Source organism: Euwallacea fornicatus, chromosome 7, assembly GCF_040115645.1.
Source record: "Euwallacea fornicatus isolate EFF26 chromosome 7, ASM4011564v1, whole genome shotgun sequence".
Classification (NCBI taxonomy): Eukaryota; Metazoa; Arthropoda; class Insecta; order Coleoptera; family Curculionidae; genus Euwallacea; species Euwallacea fornicatus.
The window spans coordinates 1,547,088-1,567,524 of record NC_089547.1 but is presented as its reverse complement, the minus strand read 5'-3'; the positions used below and the strand labels follow the sequence as shown (position 1 = coordinate 1,567,524).

The 20,437-nt window shown below is 37.6% G+C and overlaps 1 protein-coding gene across 8 annotated transcripts in view; it reads right to left on the bottom strand.

Annotated features, from left to right (window-relative positions):
- Positions 1-196: 196 nt before the first annotated feature.
- The window catches only part of shep (alan shepard), a 39,564-nt gene continuing 19,323 nt past the window's right edge, over positions 197-20,437 (bottom strand). For 3 of the 8 annotated variants that reach the window (XM_066284265.1, XM_066284260.1, XM_066284266.1), the window contains exons 2-12: positions 13,842-13,989; positions 12,421-12,647; positions 10,658-10,926; positions 10,153-10,211; positions 9,967-10,094; positions 8,584-8,713; positions 8,367-8,524; positions 7,787-7,933; positions 7,175-7,432; positions 6,796-6,964; positions 197-6,574 (exon numbers count right to left, since the gene is read on the bottom strand). In XM_066284265.1, coding sequence (XP_066140362.1) covers positions 6,806-6,964; positions 7,175-7,432; positions 7,787-7,933; positions 8,367-8,524; positions 8,584-8,713; positions 9,967-10,094; positions 10,153-10,211; positions 10,658-10,926; positions 12,421-12,639 — 1,527 coding nt within the window. In that variant the 5' untranslated portion in view covers positions 12,640-12,647; positions 13,842-13,989 and the 3' untranslated portion in view covers positions 197-6,574; positions 6,796-6,805. Of the gene's footprint in view, positions 6,575-6,720; positions 6,965-7,174; positions 7,433-7,786; positions 7,934-8,366; positions 8,525-8,583; positions 8,714-9,966; positions 10,095-10,152; positions 10,212-10,657; positions 10,927-12,420; positions 12,648-13,841; positions 13,990-20,437 lie in introns of all 8 variants that reach the window. The other 5 variants (XR_010732280.1, XM_066284262.1, XM_066284261.1 and 2 more) reach the window with 5 other exon arrangements.

Genomic DNA, 20,437 nt, shown 5'->3' with positions numbered 1-20,437 from the left:
AATCAATACTCGATGTGTATTTTAGACAAACACAGGTTTTACGACCCTCTCTGATCTCTATTTGCGAACGAAAACAAGCTTAAATTGCCGTCGATCAGTCAGACTGTAAATATTTTTAATTTTTCGCATTTGTTAAGCAAGTGACTGTGTAGGGTACAATCGGGTGTACAGTTATGCTGGAAAAAAACACTTGATGTGTATTTTGGACAAATACAGTTTTTATTTCACCAACACAAAACTTATAAAATAAAAACAAAACATACTTAAAACTTATAACAAAAAACACTTACTTTTAGCCTTAACGCTAGTTTTCTTCAACTATAGCCTAAGATTTGGCCAAAATATGAGGTCGCACCACACTGCCAGGAGTTAGTCATACTATGCAATAAATCAATACGGATTTTATCACAACGGTACGACTATATCCAGTCAATTAAATATATCTATATAAACAGTAACTTAATTGTCCCATACTTTAGCCGGTATTTTTTATTCTTAAGCTTAAGCCTAACGCTAGAAGTTCCATCTTACCCTAAAGAAAAACTAGTTTTTACTTCTAAGTACTATAAACTAGATCCTAAAAGCTATTCCTAACCCTACAAATGCTTAACGCATAAGTTTTACAAAGATGATCATTCGCTTAATAGGTAGCCGTTTAGATGTTCTAAAATTATTTATATACCGTCAATACTGAGGCATATAAAAATAACTCTGATTACTTACCGTAAATAGTATTTATTTTGTTGTAAAAGTAATGTCAATACTCTGTGTCTCAGCTATTCCGCTCAATTAATGCAGTTCGTACTTCCTAAAAACTACAGTATTTGTCCAAAATTGTATTTTCTAAATTTTATTTTACAAATAACGGCGCCATTCGCTGCTTTAAAAAAGCAGAACATGGTCGAGCAAGCCGATAATAAGACGACGTGCCGTCTCAAAATAAAATTATCAACATCCAAAATGTGTCCTCATGCATAAATTACACTAAATAAATATCTTTCAACAAAAAAACAACATATAAGTTTTGTGTTTTCCGTTAGAGGGACGAAATAGCATTAATTGAGCCTCCAATCTCATTTGAGAGAGCTAATCGATTTAGGGCGCAGAACAATAGCCCGCATTCTATACAGTTTGATAACCGAATCAACACAAGAAGTAAACTTGTTCAGGGTTGGCATTAAAGTCCCAAACTGCTGGTATAATCTACGAAAATGTGTCCGAGTGTGAGTGTTCCGCTAACGAACGTTTACTCAAAGAGGGATGTACACGTTTAAGACACTGTTCTGCAATAGCGCAGATGGTTAAATATTGTGCCACGATGACCCTGGGCTTCCGTTTCTAACGCGTGAAATCTGGCGAATGTAGCGCTTTGCAGATCCGCTTAGATCCGGTGGTACCTACCAACCGACACTAAGCGGAACGACAATACCAAGCGATAAATTTGACGCATTTCCAGCCGAACAACTAACGACGAAACAAATAATTATCGAAATAAAAGGAAAACATACGAATTTCTATCACACAGAGCTATAAATTTAAAAATTCTGTAATTGGATTCAGTGGAAAAACACCGAGTTTAAAAAAATATATTGAAATATTTTCAATTTTTCAGTTTATCCCTGTCAATGGACTCTCTGAAAGGCACGATTTTAAAAAGTAATCTTGAAGCATTTTTCTTTCAGTTTCTTGGTTTGCCTCATTGTCGATTTTAGCTAAGTGCCTCAAAAGTTTCACTTTCACTTTATAATCGACATTCTCTTTAACGCTCCTCGTTTCCAGAGATATTCGTCCATGCTGGCACCTAAGAAATTCCCGAAGTACAGTAAATTCTCTAAGCACGGCACGTCTCCAAACTTCTTATACTTGCTCCAGTCCTTTACGTCTTTATGAACACTTCGCTAATATCAAGCGTCTCCAGCTTCTTTAGTACTTGCATCTTATTAAATTTTTCGATGAAGTGTATGAAATGCACGGTTGTCCCTTAAAAGTATCTGCAATTTCTCTAGTTCAAAGAATTAAAATCAATAAAAACGACCGAGATTTCTGCAATGCCGATGGAGACCTTTCCATTTTCTTGACCGGTGACCATTAATCAAATTTTACGTCCAGACCTTGGGCTGTTTGTACTTTTGAATTGTTGTCTTTACATATCTTAATAACATCTTTTATGGTTTTGGGCTTTGGCGATTGTTTTTGCCCTTCCCAGCCACAGTCATAAAAGAGGAAGACCACGTGAAGACGACGAAACAGCCGAAGTTCCGGACCTGGAAATGGATTACAGTCGGTGCGTTGGAAAACCTGAAGGTTTTGCGTCGGGCTTAAAGAGGTCGCAAATATTTTAGAGGAGCTGTGAGTTTCGCTTAATTCATGCTAAAGAAATTGGAGGTACTCCACGTTTGTACTAACAAGATAAAGCCCGGAGCGAGTATGAGAAGTGTTCAAGACATGTCATGCTAAGGCGATTTAGTGTTCTTCGAGGATCGTGTACGTGATAGCATCCACTGTGGAAACAATAAGCGACAAAAAGGCTGCCGAATCTCAAAAAGTTGGATTGGTGGCCATGTGGTTAGATATGAAGTGTAGAAATATTGGAGTAGATGATGCCGTTAAACTGACCATTAAAGCAATTATCCAAATTTATTTACTTTATTTTATACAATACTACTACAATATACTAAACAATGTAACGAATATTAATTTTATTCGTGAAAATGAATGCCAAAGTAGGATTTTTCCTGTCGTGAACTGCTTATTGTTAACAACTCGTAGGGCAACAAAGTGAAAGTAAAAGTCTCGAGGTGTGCGGAATCGCCAAAAGCTACATCATCATTGGCTAATTAATCGTATATTAATAAAACAACCGGCTCGCGGTCGATAAGTCGACACCTTTTCTAAAACGCCTCTCTATTATCTATACATGACTGAAAAATATAAAAAAAATCACAGCTGCAACGTTACCGGCTCATCGGCGACGAGCGGCCCTGGTGCTAGTTTTTATAATAATATAATTAGTTATTTTGTCAGTCCATTTCGTCGAAAAAACACTGTTATCGTAGAAATTTGATAAATAAACTCGTAATAATGAAGAAAAATTACACTAATAAAAAGTAGATATCAATTGAAAAAATTGCAAATTGAAATAAATAAAAAGACATTGGAATGTCGAAAATGCGGGGTGGCCATACGAAAACGTGGCATGCCTAGTTTTGAACACCCAGAATATTGACGGAATTCAAAGATGGACACGTTGAATTTTGATTGCAGAAAAGCTTTATTTTTCAGTTCACAATATCGGACGTAAAATCATAGAAATTTCGCTCAGCCACCGTATCTTCGTCTAGTCAAATCAAAGCAACACCGCCAGGACCTCAAAAAGCCGGGAGTCAGATTCTTGAATCTATAAAGTACCGCGTTCCCCGAGAATGACGTCAAAATTGTTCAATCACCACTATACAGCAATGTGAAATGTCGACAAATATACGTTACTTTCACGTAATTCACCGGGAATGTTTTATTTCCCAGATCAACAGTCTAGACCCAGGTTTATTCAGAACTTCTTCGGTTATACTGGCACACTCCTATCGCCCGATACTAGACTAAAGTAAATAAATATGTTGCTTTCACTGCTTCTAGCGAATCCAAAATGTAAGAGGTAGAGACAATGAGGTTTGAGTAATCAAGATACTCGGGAATTTAGCCCAGTGCCTTTCTTACAATAAATGTATATTGAATCGTTTGAAGTGTCTCTTACTCGGTAAACCAAATGCTATAAAAGAACAAAACGAATGTAGAATAAGTGCGGATTCTTCAATTACTTACTAAACGATTTGTGAAATAGCTCACAATGAAGGTTAACGATTACTCAAATTGTCTCCGTCAATCTATCGAGATGTTAACATGTGGTTGTTTGTTCACGAAATTCATACGAAAAACCTTCGTCAGCGCTTCCGCATATTTAATTTTCATTTCTCATTTCTCAAATCTGCTTAAAATTCTCTGGTTTCTTGCCCAAATTTAGCATTCCGAATTTCGTTTCCATTATATGTCTAAAATAGAACAATAGTGCTTCCTCGATAAGCATCTCATCAACATGATAAAACATCTAATCAATGCTAATTAATTTTTTGCTAATAACTCCTTCAAATGTTCTACCAATCACTTTTACCGTTGTATACATAAGCATTTTTATCATGCAGCTCTGCGCGGAGCTTTTGTTAAATAACTCGCACATTTTTTTTTCGCGTAATTATTCTGTAAATATTCTTGAATCAGCAAACATAGGCGTAGTTCCTTTTCGAATGGCCACCCTGTATAAATATACCTTTTCTTTTTTTGATGGTCGTAAGATGTGCTACCGCTACAAGTTTCGTTTGGTAAATTACACTAATGGCACAAAATATGACCACCAATGATGAGAAATTATAGGGTGGGAAAAATAAATAATTCTACAAATTTTACAGCGACAAAAAAGATTAATAAAATAAATAAGGCGAACAATAAATTATATAAATCGATCGGCGAGATATAAACAACTTTACAACCAACTAACTGATCAGTAAGACGATATTCGGAAGTTTAAATATTTTTCTTACGAGATGTTAAATATTAGGAAGAATGCGTTATTTGATTTCATTCAAATACGTCGTGAGCAGTTTCGCGCGTTTCTGCAGTATAAGTGTTTACAACTACCTATGTAGATCTTCATCGAAAAATAAAATACTAAATTTACCTAAACCTATGCCGCACTACTCATGCAGCTTGGGAAGATCAAAACGCTTTTTTCGTTTCCACAGTCTGAAAACCCAGTACTTTCTAGATTCGCTACGCACGTAATTTATCAAACGCACCTACATCTCGTAAATCTCGAATTATCACACAAAATAACCGCGATACTCTGGAGGTTTTCAACACTAAATGAGATTTTTACGTGTTCACCTCACCAATATATTACAATTTTTTGTTCATGTAATAATGAGGTTTCTGAAAATATAGGGAGTCCCAGAAAATAGTTTCAAGATTAGTCGGATGCCTGCAGCTCTATTTTAGTAGAAAGTTGAAGATAAAATCGTGTTCAAAGTATATTTCAATAACCGGGTTATGGACGAGTTAATCATGCATGCGTTAACCAAATGTTCATTTCATGCTAAAATCGCTGAAAACATACTTCTTTTCTAACTCTTCCGGGGCACCCTGTATTTAGTAGATAAAATAAATAATTCTTTATATCTTTTCTTCTGACTAGGTTGCCGATTATTCAAGTCAAATGGAGGGTCCTACCTTTCACGTACTGGTCCAAAAATTTGATAATTTAGGTGCGAAGTTAAGTGCGTTCCTCGTTTCTCTTGTTCTGTTTCAAACAAATCTCTAATAATGTTCTCCTTAAATTGTGTCAGTATTTTACGCGTACCTGTGTAAGAAACCGTTATTAATAAAACTCTATGTACAGGCCGCGATGCGGGCCGAAAAGCGAGAGCAGGCCTCACACAGATATTTTTTAAGTTTAATAAGACATATTTTCAATACAATGTTTTTGAAACTAGGAACATACTGTATCAAAAATATCTACTTTACATTTTCAGTCCGTTTTTCATTTTTTTTTTGCAATAACAATATTATAAAATTAAATAACAAAAGGTACCGTCCCGGCGCAGGCGTCAGAAGGACGGTCAGCTATTTGTTCTCTAAAAACCCATCAAAAAATCAATATTGTTATACGTATAATATCCTCCATTTCGACAACTATGCAGCAACAGTGACCATGAAAATTAGACGGTGTGCTATACGTCATCAATAACCCAATTCTGTTATTTTTCCCTTGAGGAATCCCCCCCCCTCCCCTCCCCCACAAATTATTATTAGTACTATTATGTACAACTAGCCCCACAAAGTACATATTTACAAGCCTAAACCGCTCTCCGCTTTTAAACTTAAACCACTTATCGAATCTAAACATTCTGGGAGCGTTACTATTCGCATGGGCACCAACCAAAAAAAAAACCTTCTTAGCGCACACGAACTCTTCCTAAGCAAAACCAACGTCCTAAAAACCTCGAACTGTATGTACACATTAAAACGGTACATTTAGTATCCACCATTCTAACTAAAACAGTCTCTTGGAAAGGATTTCCTTGTGAAACCCAATTTCAACTAAACAATCCTACCAACCTTATTTTAATGGCTACTCAGTGTTACTTCGAAGTACGTTAAGACATAAATTACGATCAATTCGGAATAAATTAAAGAGCGATAAGTACAGGATTCGTCAGAGACAGGACAAAGTGAATGTGAAAAGGAACAATTATTCCCGAAGGTGAACGACGCTGAATGGCACTTGAAACAATCCCATACTTAGAAAACGAGAATTCTTCAAGCGACCGAGTAGCCCAGACAAACAGTACTAGTTTGCAAGTACGACTTGCAAAAAAAAGACAAACAGGTAATCTTGTTGTGACACCTAAATCTATTTCTGCGACGCCTGGTATGCCCCGTACGGATCCTCTGGACTAGCGGCGTTACTTGTATGCTCCGAGTCCACCGGTACGGCGTGCAGGATAGGATAATGGGTGTAATAGTTCTGAAAATAATTTTAAAACATTGATAGGACAATGGCGGCAAAAGACAAATAAATATAACGACATAATATACGCCCTCATAGTGGATCTTCATGTGCCTAACTGTACGCCATCGTAACGGTGTTCTGATATTGGCTGAAATACCCACGTGATATTCACGAAGCCGTGTTCATGGTAATGCCGAAGTTACGCGTTGAATACACCGGAAAGTTAGATGTAGTACCTATGACATCCTAACTGCGTTCTGGCAAATGATTCATTGAAGTATCCACATGATATATGCGTTGCCATGTTCTTTCTGCTGGCAAAGATCCGGATGGATACCAAAAAGTTGTCTCCGTCCAATTTTTCGGCGTAAGAGTAGCATAAATCCGGCGAGCGTCAATTTCCTCCTATTCAAATTTAAAATAATCACAACCAAATAGAACATTTCGTGAAATACGCGCGCTTGCCAATACACGACGTTCATTAGGACAATCATTCAGTAGCGCATATTTACGTTGTTACGCCCTTCCGCCCACGCCGCTCTTACGCACATGGGGATCCACCATCATATGTCCCTTTCACACAATCCCCTTACCGACATAAAGTTAATTACTCACGCGAGTTACCTGGGGCGAAATGTACGACGTAGAAGGTTGTAACTGTAAGGCTCCCATCTGGGCGGTCAATTGTGGCGGAATGACGCTGGTGTATGGCATCGAAGTGTCTCCCGGAAGCATCACGGGAATGGCACGTGCTTGACCGTCCCGGCTCTGCACGTGGCCCTGGAGTCCGTAAGCGTCAGCGTCCACCGGTTGCATTGGTGCAGCCTGTACCATGGCATATTGAGGCACCCATTGTGGACTGTAGCTAGTATACTGAAAAATTGAAAAAGAGCTATAATAGATGCGCTAATTTCTGATTGATTTGATGACACGGTCGTAGCCTTAACGAGCCATCGACCCCACCGCTCAACCATCGCCCACGTTATGCCAAGCATTACCAGAGTCGCCCCATCTGCACTAATGCTGAAAGGCGGTACGAAATACAAAATATACCCCACAAAGATTTCAATTTTACACATGTACTTTTGGTTTTTTTGCGATGCAGTCGATGGAAAAATGTGTGTATGATAATACACATGTAATGTAAATAATACGTGTATTAATACTCAATTAATATTAGTTTTTGAAATAACTATCCAAAGCCATTAATTCGCCATATGCAATTACCTGACTAAGCGGATGCCTGCTATAGTTAAAAGTAGCCGGTATCATGTGCTGACCAGCAACTCCATTGGTGGCTAATGCCTCAGCTGGATAAGCCATTCCTCCCATCGCTTCGTTGTTATCACGCCATTTCATTGAATTGTCATTATTCTGTAAAACAAACCACTTAATTGATGAGAAGAAAGACATTAGAAATAAAAATTTAGTTAAGCTGTTATTCATTTTCAATGTTTCATATTTTTCCAAGAAATTATCCTGAAAATTTTGCAAAATATGGTTTTCCGGAAATTGTACATCATTAATTTCGTTTTGGAGACTAACACGAGGAGCATACCTATCTTTTTGGTACGGTAATAAATTTCTGTTCCCTTCCCTCCTTCGAATTCATCCCGAAACCTCACCTATATGTCTCAATTACGACCGAATACCCATTTCATTTGAGCCTCCCTACATTTATTTGAAAAATTGAGAATTGCCACATTACGTATTTTTACCTGTAGAATTTAAAACACTTACGCCAATCTAATAATGATTGACGCTGATGGGTCTGGTAGATTTGCACCTTGATCCGGACAAAACTTACCTTATTATACAAATTCTTTTTTTTGTTACCGCCATCGGCAAACTTGACCAACAATGGCTCCTTGTAATTCGACAAACACTTGTTGTTGAACATCTGAATGATGTGCTCACATTTCTCCTTTGACTCCATGCGAGCAAACCCGACCCCCTTCGATATGCCTGAAAAGCGATCACTTAAAAATCGCGTCTCTCCACTGGCCTGTTGCTAATGGGTTCACCTTGTGAATCCCGTAGAATTCTAGTCGATATCACTTGTCCGTATTTTGACAGGAGCGTGTCCAAGTCAGACTCTTTGAAATTCGGCGGCAGATTTGCGATGTACAAGTTGGTCGGATCTTGTTCTTGTTGCTGCGAGAGGGGGAACCATTAATATCGAGTGCCATTCACCTTAGGAATTCTGTACTATTTGTCTATTGATAGTAGCGAAGTAGTCACACACCGTTTTCATCAACGACTTTTTTTACTCATGTGTGAAAACTTACTTCAAGTGTAAAAGTGACATTCCTTGGATGCAATACCTCAGCTAGGTGCAAAGAAAAATGCTGCAAGAAATGCCTTTTTTTCCACTCTCCAATCGCGTTATCGTTACGTGTATTAAAAACTAAATTCAAAGAAAAATATTTGCCACACGAGTTTAAATACAAATTAATATTAAATACGTCATGTTAGTCAGATAGTGCCACAATCCAATCAAGTCTGTACAAATTAATGCATTATAGTAAATTGCCACTGTAGTCTGATATTTTACTGTAGATTTATACAACATGCAATGCCTTTGAGGTTACTGTACAGCCATTAATACACTAGTATTATTATGCCCAGTTCGCGTTTGAAAAAATAACGGGGGAGATCCGAAAAAACTTAAGCCGTGCCACATTCCAAGTTAGAAACCTTTAAGTGTTGTTCGGTGGGATCAATTTAGAAGGAAAAGATAGTGTCAGAATGCATCAAATAACATAAAATTGTTACTGGATAAGGAGGTGTGATTATAATAATTTTACTTACACGCGACGTTTTGAAAGTAACCGCCCTGTTGACAACTGAAACTATGTTTTAAAAAACTCTTAAACTTGCATACACAACCAGAAATTTAACATGTTTCCGGGATAAAGTAAAAAAATTAGAAAGAACTTAAATAGTAGTGGACTGGACATAACAATAAAGAATTCTACCTGATCATGTTTACTAATCTGCTAACACTTTCATAGCTAATTTAGTAAAAAGGAGTTTTCATAGCCCGCCCCTGTTGGTGCTCCCTTTCAGTTCACGTTCCCCATACAAAAAAAAAAAAACGGTCAATTTTCGTCACTTTTGAAAGAAGAATTTGGAAGAACCATCTATAAAAACGTCATGCACCTATGCCATAGCACATCACAGTCTAGACTACGGATCGGTATCGAGAACACAATGTACAAAACTAAGGTCAACTCTAGTGTCCGCGGACAGTGGCGCGTTCCATTAGAATCGATCTTTTTAAATGTTATTTGGGAACTTTGTCACAGCTGGATCCTTGGTCCGAATGAGCGTTTTGGTGCGCGGAATCGGAGCGAACTGTGTCAAAGTCAGAGATAAAGCTAGGTATTACTTGCATGCAAACGTACAGTGGCAGGTCTACGTGGATGATACCAAATACCCACTTTCGCCATTTGAGCCTGGATGTTGCGGGCGGTCAGAGCTTTGACGGCGCCTTCCGCGGCCACTGGACTTTCGAAATCTACGAATCCGTAACCTGGAACAGACCGACCTATGTAGAACAACTGATAGCATCTACTGCAAAATGTACTTACCTTTACACTTGTTAGTATTCTTATCTAAAATAGCTTTGGTAGATATAATTGTACCATACCTAAAGGAAGAAAAATGAATTTAGTTCTGGAAGTAAAAGCAGGCCTATGAGGGAAAAGAGAAAAATATATCTGTGAGAATCGCAATGCGTGTAGAATAATCTGATGCTCATGGTCACCCCCAAAATTTTTATAATGACAATATCACACTTGTTGGTTTCCTGAATATTTTCCAACCTATAGTCCTTCCAATGAATGTGTAATATTCGTTTTATTTCAAACAAAATTTCAACCCATTTACCACCATGAGAAAATCTCGCCCCTTTGGATATTTTTCTCGATTCACTCTCCACATTCCTGTTATTGTATTTAGGGAATTTCCGATCAAAACTAATTTCTAAAGTTGCTAAACACATGTGCGAATCATCACGTTGTCGATCGTTTAGGTGCGTTATTCGTGTGGACTGTGGTGGTTTGTGAAGCCCTTAGATCTTTGGTAAGTACTTACTGTTGGCACATATTGACCAAATCCTTGTCAGTGGTACTCGGATTCAATCCTCTGATGTACAAGTTGGTCTTGCTCAGCTGCTCCGATCCATGGCTCTGGGCCGACCCATTGGACGACACCGAGTTGTTGATCGCGTTGGCCGCCTGTTGCTGTTGCATGCCGCCCGCCGGAGCCTGCGCGCCTCCGCCCGACTGGCTGCCGCCCGCGTTGCTGCTGGAACTGCTGGCGTTCGACGGCGAAGTGGCGGTCGGAACGCGTTGGTTGCCGTACTGCAAAAAAGAAGGGAGTTAAGAAGATTATATTACATTAGGACCAATTTCACGTCACGTGACTGATACTTTGAACTTTTGATGCATTTGGTTTGATGTATGGCAATTGTTGTATTTCGACAATTGAGAGAACGGGTGGTTGATATTATGACGTATCAACTGACAGAGCTGTCACGACGTAAAACACAAAGAAAAGAGTATCGAACGAATGGGTGCACGCCCTACGCAAAAGCCCAAATAAATACAAGGAGTATAATTTAAAATTAAATTAAATACGATAAGATAAGACAATTATCAATTAAAGACAAGACTATAATCAAAATGAGTTTTTACGGAAACTGGTGCCTGTATATGAGTAATATTTATTTAATATTTCTAAATCGTTTTCATGTTCGGCAGTTGTCATGTTATTGCATCCAAAAATACTTCTTATTAATCAATTGCTGTATACTTGCGTCCAGTCATCGCTGGAAAACATGTCAGCAATGAGACCGTAATTTTGCAGAAATTGATAAAGTGAAAACCACCGAAAACGAAAATCATCAAACGGGTAATTTTAAATAGATGACAAATAGCCAAAACTTGATAAAAACGACAAATGCGTATCTTCCATAACAAGTGATTGGAGTTAATATTTCAAGAAATGGCCAAGGTCATCAAACAACCAATAATTGACGTAAATTCTCAGAATTCAATGAAAAAATATAATAAATCCCCCCGTGAAATCCCACTTTCTTACGGTCAGTTTCTGTTTGAAACGCAAATTTAAATGCTTTAAACGCGAAAATAGCCCTAAAATAAAAATAGACTTACCGAACGGTTAAGTGATTTATTTGGAAATGTTAAACATACCAATTCAGGATTAAAATTTACTACATTATCTCATACAGAAATTCTGTATTATTTAATGAGTTAGAACGCACGACTTATTTCCAAGTTTTGGTGCTTTTACAAGTTTGTATTAAAGCTCTTCTTAGCTAAACAATTTCTGGTTATGACGTGATCATGGTTAAATGAAATACATAACACGATAATTATTTTTTTAGGTTGGTTTTTTGGTCTGGCAAGAATCTTGTCGGCCATAAAATGAAGTAAAAACTTGCTGGCAAAAGATTTTTCGGGACAAGAAAGTTGAAAGAAATTTCTCGTTACCAAAAGAGCCGCCGGCCTGTTGATGTTCGCGTTTTGTCTTGTTGCTATGAACACAGTGATCAAGCCGTAGGGAATAAGCTCATTTTGTTATTTGCTCCTTCGTTGCAACGATTAGGAAATGAAAATTTTAAAACGGAAATTGAGGGTCTTTAGAAATATTCCTGAAGTAACAAGCAACATTAGAGTCACCACAGAAAAAGCATTATTTTTGCACTAGCTTATAATGCAAAAATATACAAGAAAATATATAATAAGCAAGAAAATTAAAGGGACAGTTCGATTTTTTGCTTCAAGAACGAATAATAGTTACGAATGCATATCTTTAAGGTACATGGTACTAACCGAATTCGTGTTATTGTAGCTAGATGCGGCGCTACTATACGAAATATGTTGCTGCTGAGGTTGTGGTAGCTGAGCAGCGGTGGGAGGTTGCTGGGCCTGTGCAGCCGGGTACCTCTGGTAAGCTTGGTACGCGCCGCCCACTGCGGCTGGGTGCTGATGTCCCGCGCCCACGGTGCTCCACTGGCCGCGATAGCCCGGCGTCTGGTGCTGGGTGGCCATGGGTGCACCTAAAATTACGTCCTGATTGTACCCAACAAAGCAGAAACGATATACGGGATACTAATTTATTATGAAACATATCAAGTCTTCCATGTCTTTTATATAATTAGGTTAACTCGTAGTGTAAATACATAGTTTTCATTACGGTAAACGTGACACCATAACGACCGACGAGATTGTCGGATTTCAATCTCTTAGATTATTTTTTTGGTTGTGTATTAAAAACAGAGTGTATCAAAATAAATTTGTTTTTGTCGAACCTCTTAAAAATGCACTATGCATGATAAGCGATAAAAACTATTTAGCCGAAGGTACTGATTCGGCTCATCTGAAGCTTTTCCTTCGCCTAGGATATTAAAGACCCGACAATGGTGTCCATTAAGAAACATATAATATCTCGTTGTAAAACCAACTTCGGTATAAACGGATTTACACAGTACCTCAAAAATTTTGAACAAAACTAATAAAAAGTTCCTCGCTTACGATGAGATAACATTATGTCATGGCTACACGGTGATAGTCTGCGATGTGTTGAACTTGCACTATTAAGTCTTCTGTTAATTGCGGAGGTATAAACAGCCCTCTTTAACGTCTTATTGTACGGCAAGGGATTCTACCGTTGCAGTCTCTGCACACCACCAATCAAATTAATCATTACGTGGAATTAGATGATCCATCTTTAAAAAGAGTGCAAATTTTTTCCATTAGGCACACAGACATGGGACAGAAATTTCTCAACAAGGCGTTTCAAAGCCCTAATAAAATGTCAAACAACGCAATCGCTAAATATTTGTGATGTTTTCGTATGCCAAATAATTGAACATTTGCAGATAATTAACGAAAACAATTAACCTCATTTCAAAACATTAAAAACAGGGGGTTCCCGACTTTGAACGTTGTCTTCAGTTTAATTGACTCTGTCCTTAATATTACCCAAATGAAAAAATCTAAAGGGTTCAGTCTTGGCGACCTTGCCGGCCACTCCGTAGTGTCATGTCTCCTGTAATCAAAACTATCATTCTTCCTTTGCCATCTATCGTTTGAATTTCCTCTTGGTTTTAGTAGTGTCAAGGAAATTATCGAGCTTCAACAATATATGCTACTCAATTCCTTGTGAAATATTAGATTCAAGCATTTTGAAGATTCTAACAAATTTGCACCTACACTGTTTAAAATAAATTAAATTTTAATTTAACACTAACCTAAGGCGCACCCCTTGATCGGTGCTCCACCGGCGCCTGCGAACTGGTGCTGCGCCCCTCCGGGTGAGTGTTGGCCGTGTTGGTGATGCGTGTTTTGTTGATGAAAGTGCCGGGTTACTGCACCTACGGCGCTGCTAGAATTATGTGTCTGAAAGTAAAGAAAAAAATATAAAAGAGGTTCATAATTATAATTAAACACTAAACGTTTAGAAAAAATTGAAAAACGATCACAGCAAAATCGGAAATTGTTGAAAATCATTCTCCGGAAATTCCGAAAAAACACCAAACTAATATTTGTAAAAAACGCAAAAATAAAACGATGCAATAAAAGAATACCAACAATGAATGCTCTGTTTGGTCAAGAATCTTGTTATACAAATAATATTTTCCTTTAGATGTTTTTCCTGCACCCACAACTGAGTATAAACGACAAACAAATAAATTGTTCACCAAAATTATCAAAACGACAGTATTTCAAGTCATTTTTGGGCGTTTGTATGTCGGAATCGTCTTGACGAATTTCTTGAACAAAAAATATTCTAAAAGTTAATTTGTCTCAGAATCCTTGGTGCACACCAATTGGAAATAAATTCGCAATGCCGTACAGGGTAAAAAAGTCATGCAATTTTGTTGATTTTCAACCAACTGAATTTGGTAGCTACAGTAGCATGCTACTTTTTTTGCCCTGTATAGGATTGTAATTTTTTTTCACCTAAAATAAATGTTCGTCAATTATTCTAGGTCGAAAGGACTTTCCGAATTTTTTTTTTGTTTATCAAAATCAACTGAAGCAAATGACAGAAAAATGTGAGCTGTGAAGTATTTTTCTAAGCATTTATATCCCACAAGGGCAGTGACATCTCTTTGCTTCTCGATAATGCTCAGGTTAAATTGAAGCCGGCAGCTAAACAAGTGGCTCCTCACTCTATATTAAATTACTCGTATTTATTTATCAACAAGGCACAGGAATAGCGAGCCAATGCCCTCTGCTCCCGGACGTCATGGTAAGCGTGAAAGTCGCCTCCACATAAATGAATGGCCAAGTATGTCAAAGATGCGCGCATCTGATGACTTTTTTACAAAGAATCATCATTAAAAAAATCTCAAGTAGACGTCGAAACATCTTGAATAAATACATCAACTGTTGTCTATTTGTCAGATGTTTGATGCTAGATAGTAAAATTTTTGTTTCGACGCCTACCGCAAGTTTCTTTTTTAAACTGTCACCCGTCATATGCAGTATCAGTAGTTTTTCCGTCCTTTCCGAGGTGACCTGCGTTAGATTGGAACCATCGGCCAGGCAATCAGCCTCCTCAAAGTTTAATTATCGGATACCGTTATGAGTAGGTGCTCCGGCCAATAAAAAAAAAGAAACAAAAAAAAAACAACAATGCTGCAATGCAGTGCAACAAACGCACACATTTCGCGCAGCGGCAGTAAAAGTGGAGCAAGATCAAATCTGAATCCGGAGGACCCGGTGCGAAAGAGGAACAAGTGACTGTCGCCAATTTAAATACGATCCGCATCGCCAAGCAGACGAGCAGTGACCTTGGAAGGTCGACGGCCGTTAAGTAGGCGCGCTGCCCGGCCTGCTTAGATCGTTGTTTGCCCGCTATATGAGACGTCGGCGAACGGGCGGTACCACGACGATACGCCGTTGCCTCTACGTGCCGGCATTTCCTAAATCAAATTAGTTTTGCTTCGAACGCAAATTATTTTATAAAAAAAAGTCTGTGTATTTTGTTCATTTTCATTCATAGTAATTCTGTCGTCACCGTCAAAGCTTAAGTGGGCGTTTTCGCTTAATTTCTAACCTAAGTCACTTGTCGAATTCTGTCACTGTTCATTATTTGTCACGAAATTTGGCTATTGATGAGGGCGCTGCGGAACGAACATACCGAAGTAAGGCATAAATAATAACCTCAAATGACAGTTCCTTCAGTTTGCTTTTAGCTCATCAGGCGTCGCACTATTTTTTTTTTTTAACTTTCAATATATGACGTAAGGAGCACGGTACACTTACTTTTTATTTCCACAGCGCTAATAAAATCGTCATTGTTTGCTCTACTCATCTATGTATCGTAGAACTCGGCTGTAACGTACCTTCAAAGGACTTTACCTGTCGTTCGTTATATGCGAAGGTTCATTATAGGCAACCGACGAAAAAAAGCTTGTTGATTCAAAATTTCTGTTTTAACCATACGTCAAATTATACAATTTTGTGTTGTAGTAAATAGGTATATATTAAATGCAAAACAAAAACAACAAAAATTGGAAAGTAACAAGAGAAATATTAAATTAAAGCGAAGTTTATTACATGAAAATTGTTTTACGAAGCTACGACGTTTCGGTTTTTAAATGCCATCATCAACTTTTTTTCCCAAATAGGAATTTGACCATTTTTTACGAATTTGACTAGTCATTGATAACTGAAAAACAACCATGGTCACACTTGACAATTTGTGACGTTTAGATCAAAAATATAATTTGTATTTATTTTTGTTATTTGCTTGTGTTAATTTAAGAAATTAAAAGTTTGTTTTTGAAAAATACGTTATCAGTTCCTTTAGTATGTAATCAGTAGTATTAACCTTTACACCATTAATGTAAAATCGCTCTTTGGATGTATGAACAACCAGAATGTTTAAAATATAATCTTAAAATCCTGACAACGAATATTTCTGATCGAGACGTCCCAAATTTCTTCCTTAAATTTTTAGCAACATCTCCCCACGGTTCGTTATAACCGAGTTCAAAGCTCCAGAAAATAATAAATATGGTATGTTATCAACAAATATGGCTTGACATATATCCGTGTTTGTTATAATCAAGTGTTCGTTACAGCTGAGTTCTACTGTATTTCAATGGCCGTTAAGGCATAATTCCATTAGCAAGTTTAACGTAGTATTAGTGCATTGTTTCGTCATACTTCAATGATATCCAGCAAAAAGAAATAGAAACACAACACGTTATTTTTCTCTATTTATTGCCTCTCTGTTAGGATAAACAAAAACAAATGAGAAAATGAAACAAAAACTGAAAAAAAACCGTCGACTTCCCTGATGTTCGAGAATTGAGATCTAACATCGCACGTTTTACTTCCTACAAGGAATCTTATAAATAAGATATACAATATAAGCTGGACCTACAAACTTGGATCAAATCATATGGCTGTGACTTTTACCATCGACTCACAACAAAGGCAAATTATGCCGTCTGTAAAATGCAATGTTGAAAAATTTTACTGAATCAAAACCAATACGGACAGGATCCGAAGACACTTGCATGCATATGTCCAGCTCATTTCCATAGAAAACACCCTAGAGCTACAATAGAAAGTTTCTCCTTATCCGAAGAACGTCTTTTACCAACATACTTTGCCCAAATTCGTATTGAAACTGATCAAACGTAAAAGGGAACTGAATAGACTCTACATACACACAGACACACTCATAAGATAATGAATTAAAATAAAATACTTAACTTAAAGGAAACAAAGACGCTGATACTCCAATATTGACGGAACAAATGGTTGGACACATGCCAAGAAGTTGAACAGCACAAAGGAAAATCGTAATGGCAAAAAATTAAAAAACTACATCATGATACAAAAAAAAAAAATCACTGGCACAAGCAACGAAGGCGACACGGAACGTTACAGAGACAAAGATGAAACTGTTGCATTTGGGGACGCTTGCAAAAGACTTTCTGGACTTCGACAAACAACTGATGCGACAAATAGTTCAACAATCCATAAGACTACAAATACAAGCTAATTGCCCACAAAGAATATGATGAAACACTAACTGATATCAAAAACACAGTACCAGGAAAGGACAAAAATATATAGTAAAATTCTAAAGAGCTTAATTCCAGAAATTCACGCGCACATAAACCAGCTGTACAATTGTATTACAAACATAATTCCACACACTTAAAAAAAAAAATGGACTCTACAAAAGGGACTGGGCAACATACAAAGTCAAACTACAGACTTTATTACGCCCGGTGCTATTTAAACACATAAGTGCTTTTGAACACATAATAAAAAACAGACTTCGAGAACTGATCTGAAACCATACACTAAGATATCAATATGGCTTTAAATCGAAACGTACGACTATTCATCTACTCTCTACTTTGACGATGAACATACAAATAATATATATCTAAATGGTAGAAGATGATTAGCGAATCTATTTATGGATATTAATACGGCATTTGACAGACAGCGTCTCGCGCCGTCGATTACTTTACAAATTATACAATATTCAAATACAAAAACTTATTGAAAAACAAACAATTACAAGTAGGACTTGACGACACTCTTGCACTGCCTTTTTGCTTTTGAACAAGGTGTTCCTTAGGAATCGCCTTTTTCATCTTTCATTTATCATGTATGCTGCCACGATACGCAGGGTGTCCCAGAATGTGCGAACTAACGCTGAACAACATACTCTTTTGTCAAAAATATAAAGACCAATCAACACAATACGCTGACGATACTGCACTTACTGTCCATGACAAAATGACCGAGTAAGCGGAAGAAATATTTTAGACGCTAACGAACGTAAAATATTTGAGATTAATAATCGACAGAAACTGATATCTACTAAATACGTTCAAAATACATATAATATTAGAAACTATTAAGCAAACACATTATTGTGGATCGCTGACGTGTAAAGATAAAGGGAATAGTGCAAAAACTGTAACAAAAATAGAAAAGTCCATCTGCAGACCATTGTTAGTCTACGGTCACACACTGAGGGCAAATGCACGAGAAAAATCAATAACAAACAGGAATAAAACAAACAACCGAGCAGATTGCACTAAGGCTGATCACAAAGGCAAGGTACCCCACCAATTGCTATACCTATAAATGCACACACATGACACGAATAAAGAAAAGACTGCAACAAATTCAGACAAGATGGAAATAGAAGCGTGACAACTGGACCATTCTTACTTAACCTTCTTTGCCTTACAAGACGAGCCCGCTACCGTTTCCCTTCAAACACTCTATCGAAGCATATCGTAATGTAATGTTTTCTTTGCATTTTATGAGTAATTATGCATAGATGTAAGAGATGTAACTGTGTTGACCACAGTTTCATCTGTTACATCAGCATACATGCACCTACAAGGTTGAATAGTCGATGGCTTTTTTCTCTGGAAATAAAGATCATACAAATATAAAGATTAAACTAAAGATATAAAAAAAAAAAACAAGTAAAATAACACTACCAAACTCGACTTGGCCTCGTTTGTAATGTAGTAAGCTCTTATTTGGGTCCCGAAAGCTGCGAAACGCAGCTGAAACAACATGTGCTGTCCATAAACGACAGAGACGCCCCCACATTGAAAAGGGCTCCAATAACACACCGGAGTCATCCACAATAATTATTCGTCAATCAAATAAAGTTTGTTTTAGATATTAACCGGGCACGCCACTGGGGAACGTTGGTATAATAATTTTTCAAGGAAAGTACGGAATTCCTCGCCTATCAAAGAACCATTGTTACAGCCAAGTGGCAAACTTTACCGTACCACGTAGACCACGCAAATCGTCACTCGGATGGATCCGCTTCACCTCGTATAGTGCAATAAAGCAGGCAAATGGTTTTGGGATAGAAGAAAGAACCACCTGTACCTGCCTTCTTCGGCAAAAGTTGAAAGACGGCCGACGCCATGTTTCTTTACTATCTCTGTGCGAAAATGAAGTAAGCGACCTCGAATGTCCCAGATTCTTGGAGAGGAAAAGCATAGGTGCACCTTTCGGTGCTGATTGGAGGAATTCCAGCGGATTCAATTTGAATATTTCGTTATTCAGCGATATAGAATGTAGGAGTGCGTTTGGGTACATGTACACACATATCAATTTCAACAGAACATTGTGTCTTTATGTGGCAGATTCTTTAATAGCTGAGACCCACGACGTGCCAATCACTTGACACGTGACATTCCTATCCCAATGACGACTACCACTCATCAAGGTGCGCGTGTGCTGTCGTAGTCGTTACATCATTCTGACGTATTACCGAAAATGTGTTGGGTCAATATTAAAAAATGCAACCCTGAAATGCTACGACGATTCCAAGGGACATAAAACTAACTGGTGTTAGCAGTTCGAGGTTTTGTCACTTGAGCGCCGCAAACATGAATACCTCAAATTCCGATAGTGGCCCCCTTATAATATGTTATAATCTGCGGTCTAACGTCAGCGACATGATGTGCAGCCCAGGACTGTTATTATTCAATTCAGGAATCTATTCCTATGAAATGTTTAAACAGAAATGTGCAACAGTGAAATGGTTCTTCAGAAACTAGACACTTAAAAAAAAACAATTATTGGATTATGACCTTCAATAGCATTTCATGTGAAATTTGGAGTCTTCAATATCCCAAATGGACATATCTTGATCTTCCGATTATTGTCACGAGATTAGATACAATAGTCTGTTCAAGTGACTACTAAAAAACCCAGAAAAAAACGGCATTCCTATATATGTAAATAATCCATGTAATATCACTGGAATGGGGGTCATAAATGCAATAAAATCTGAGTCACCATTAATAGTAAGTAGTTGGTGCTA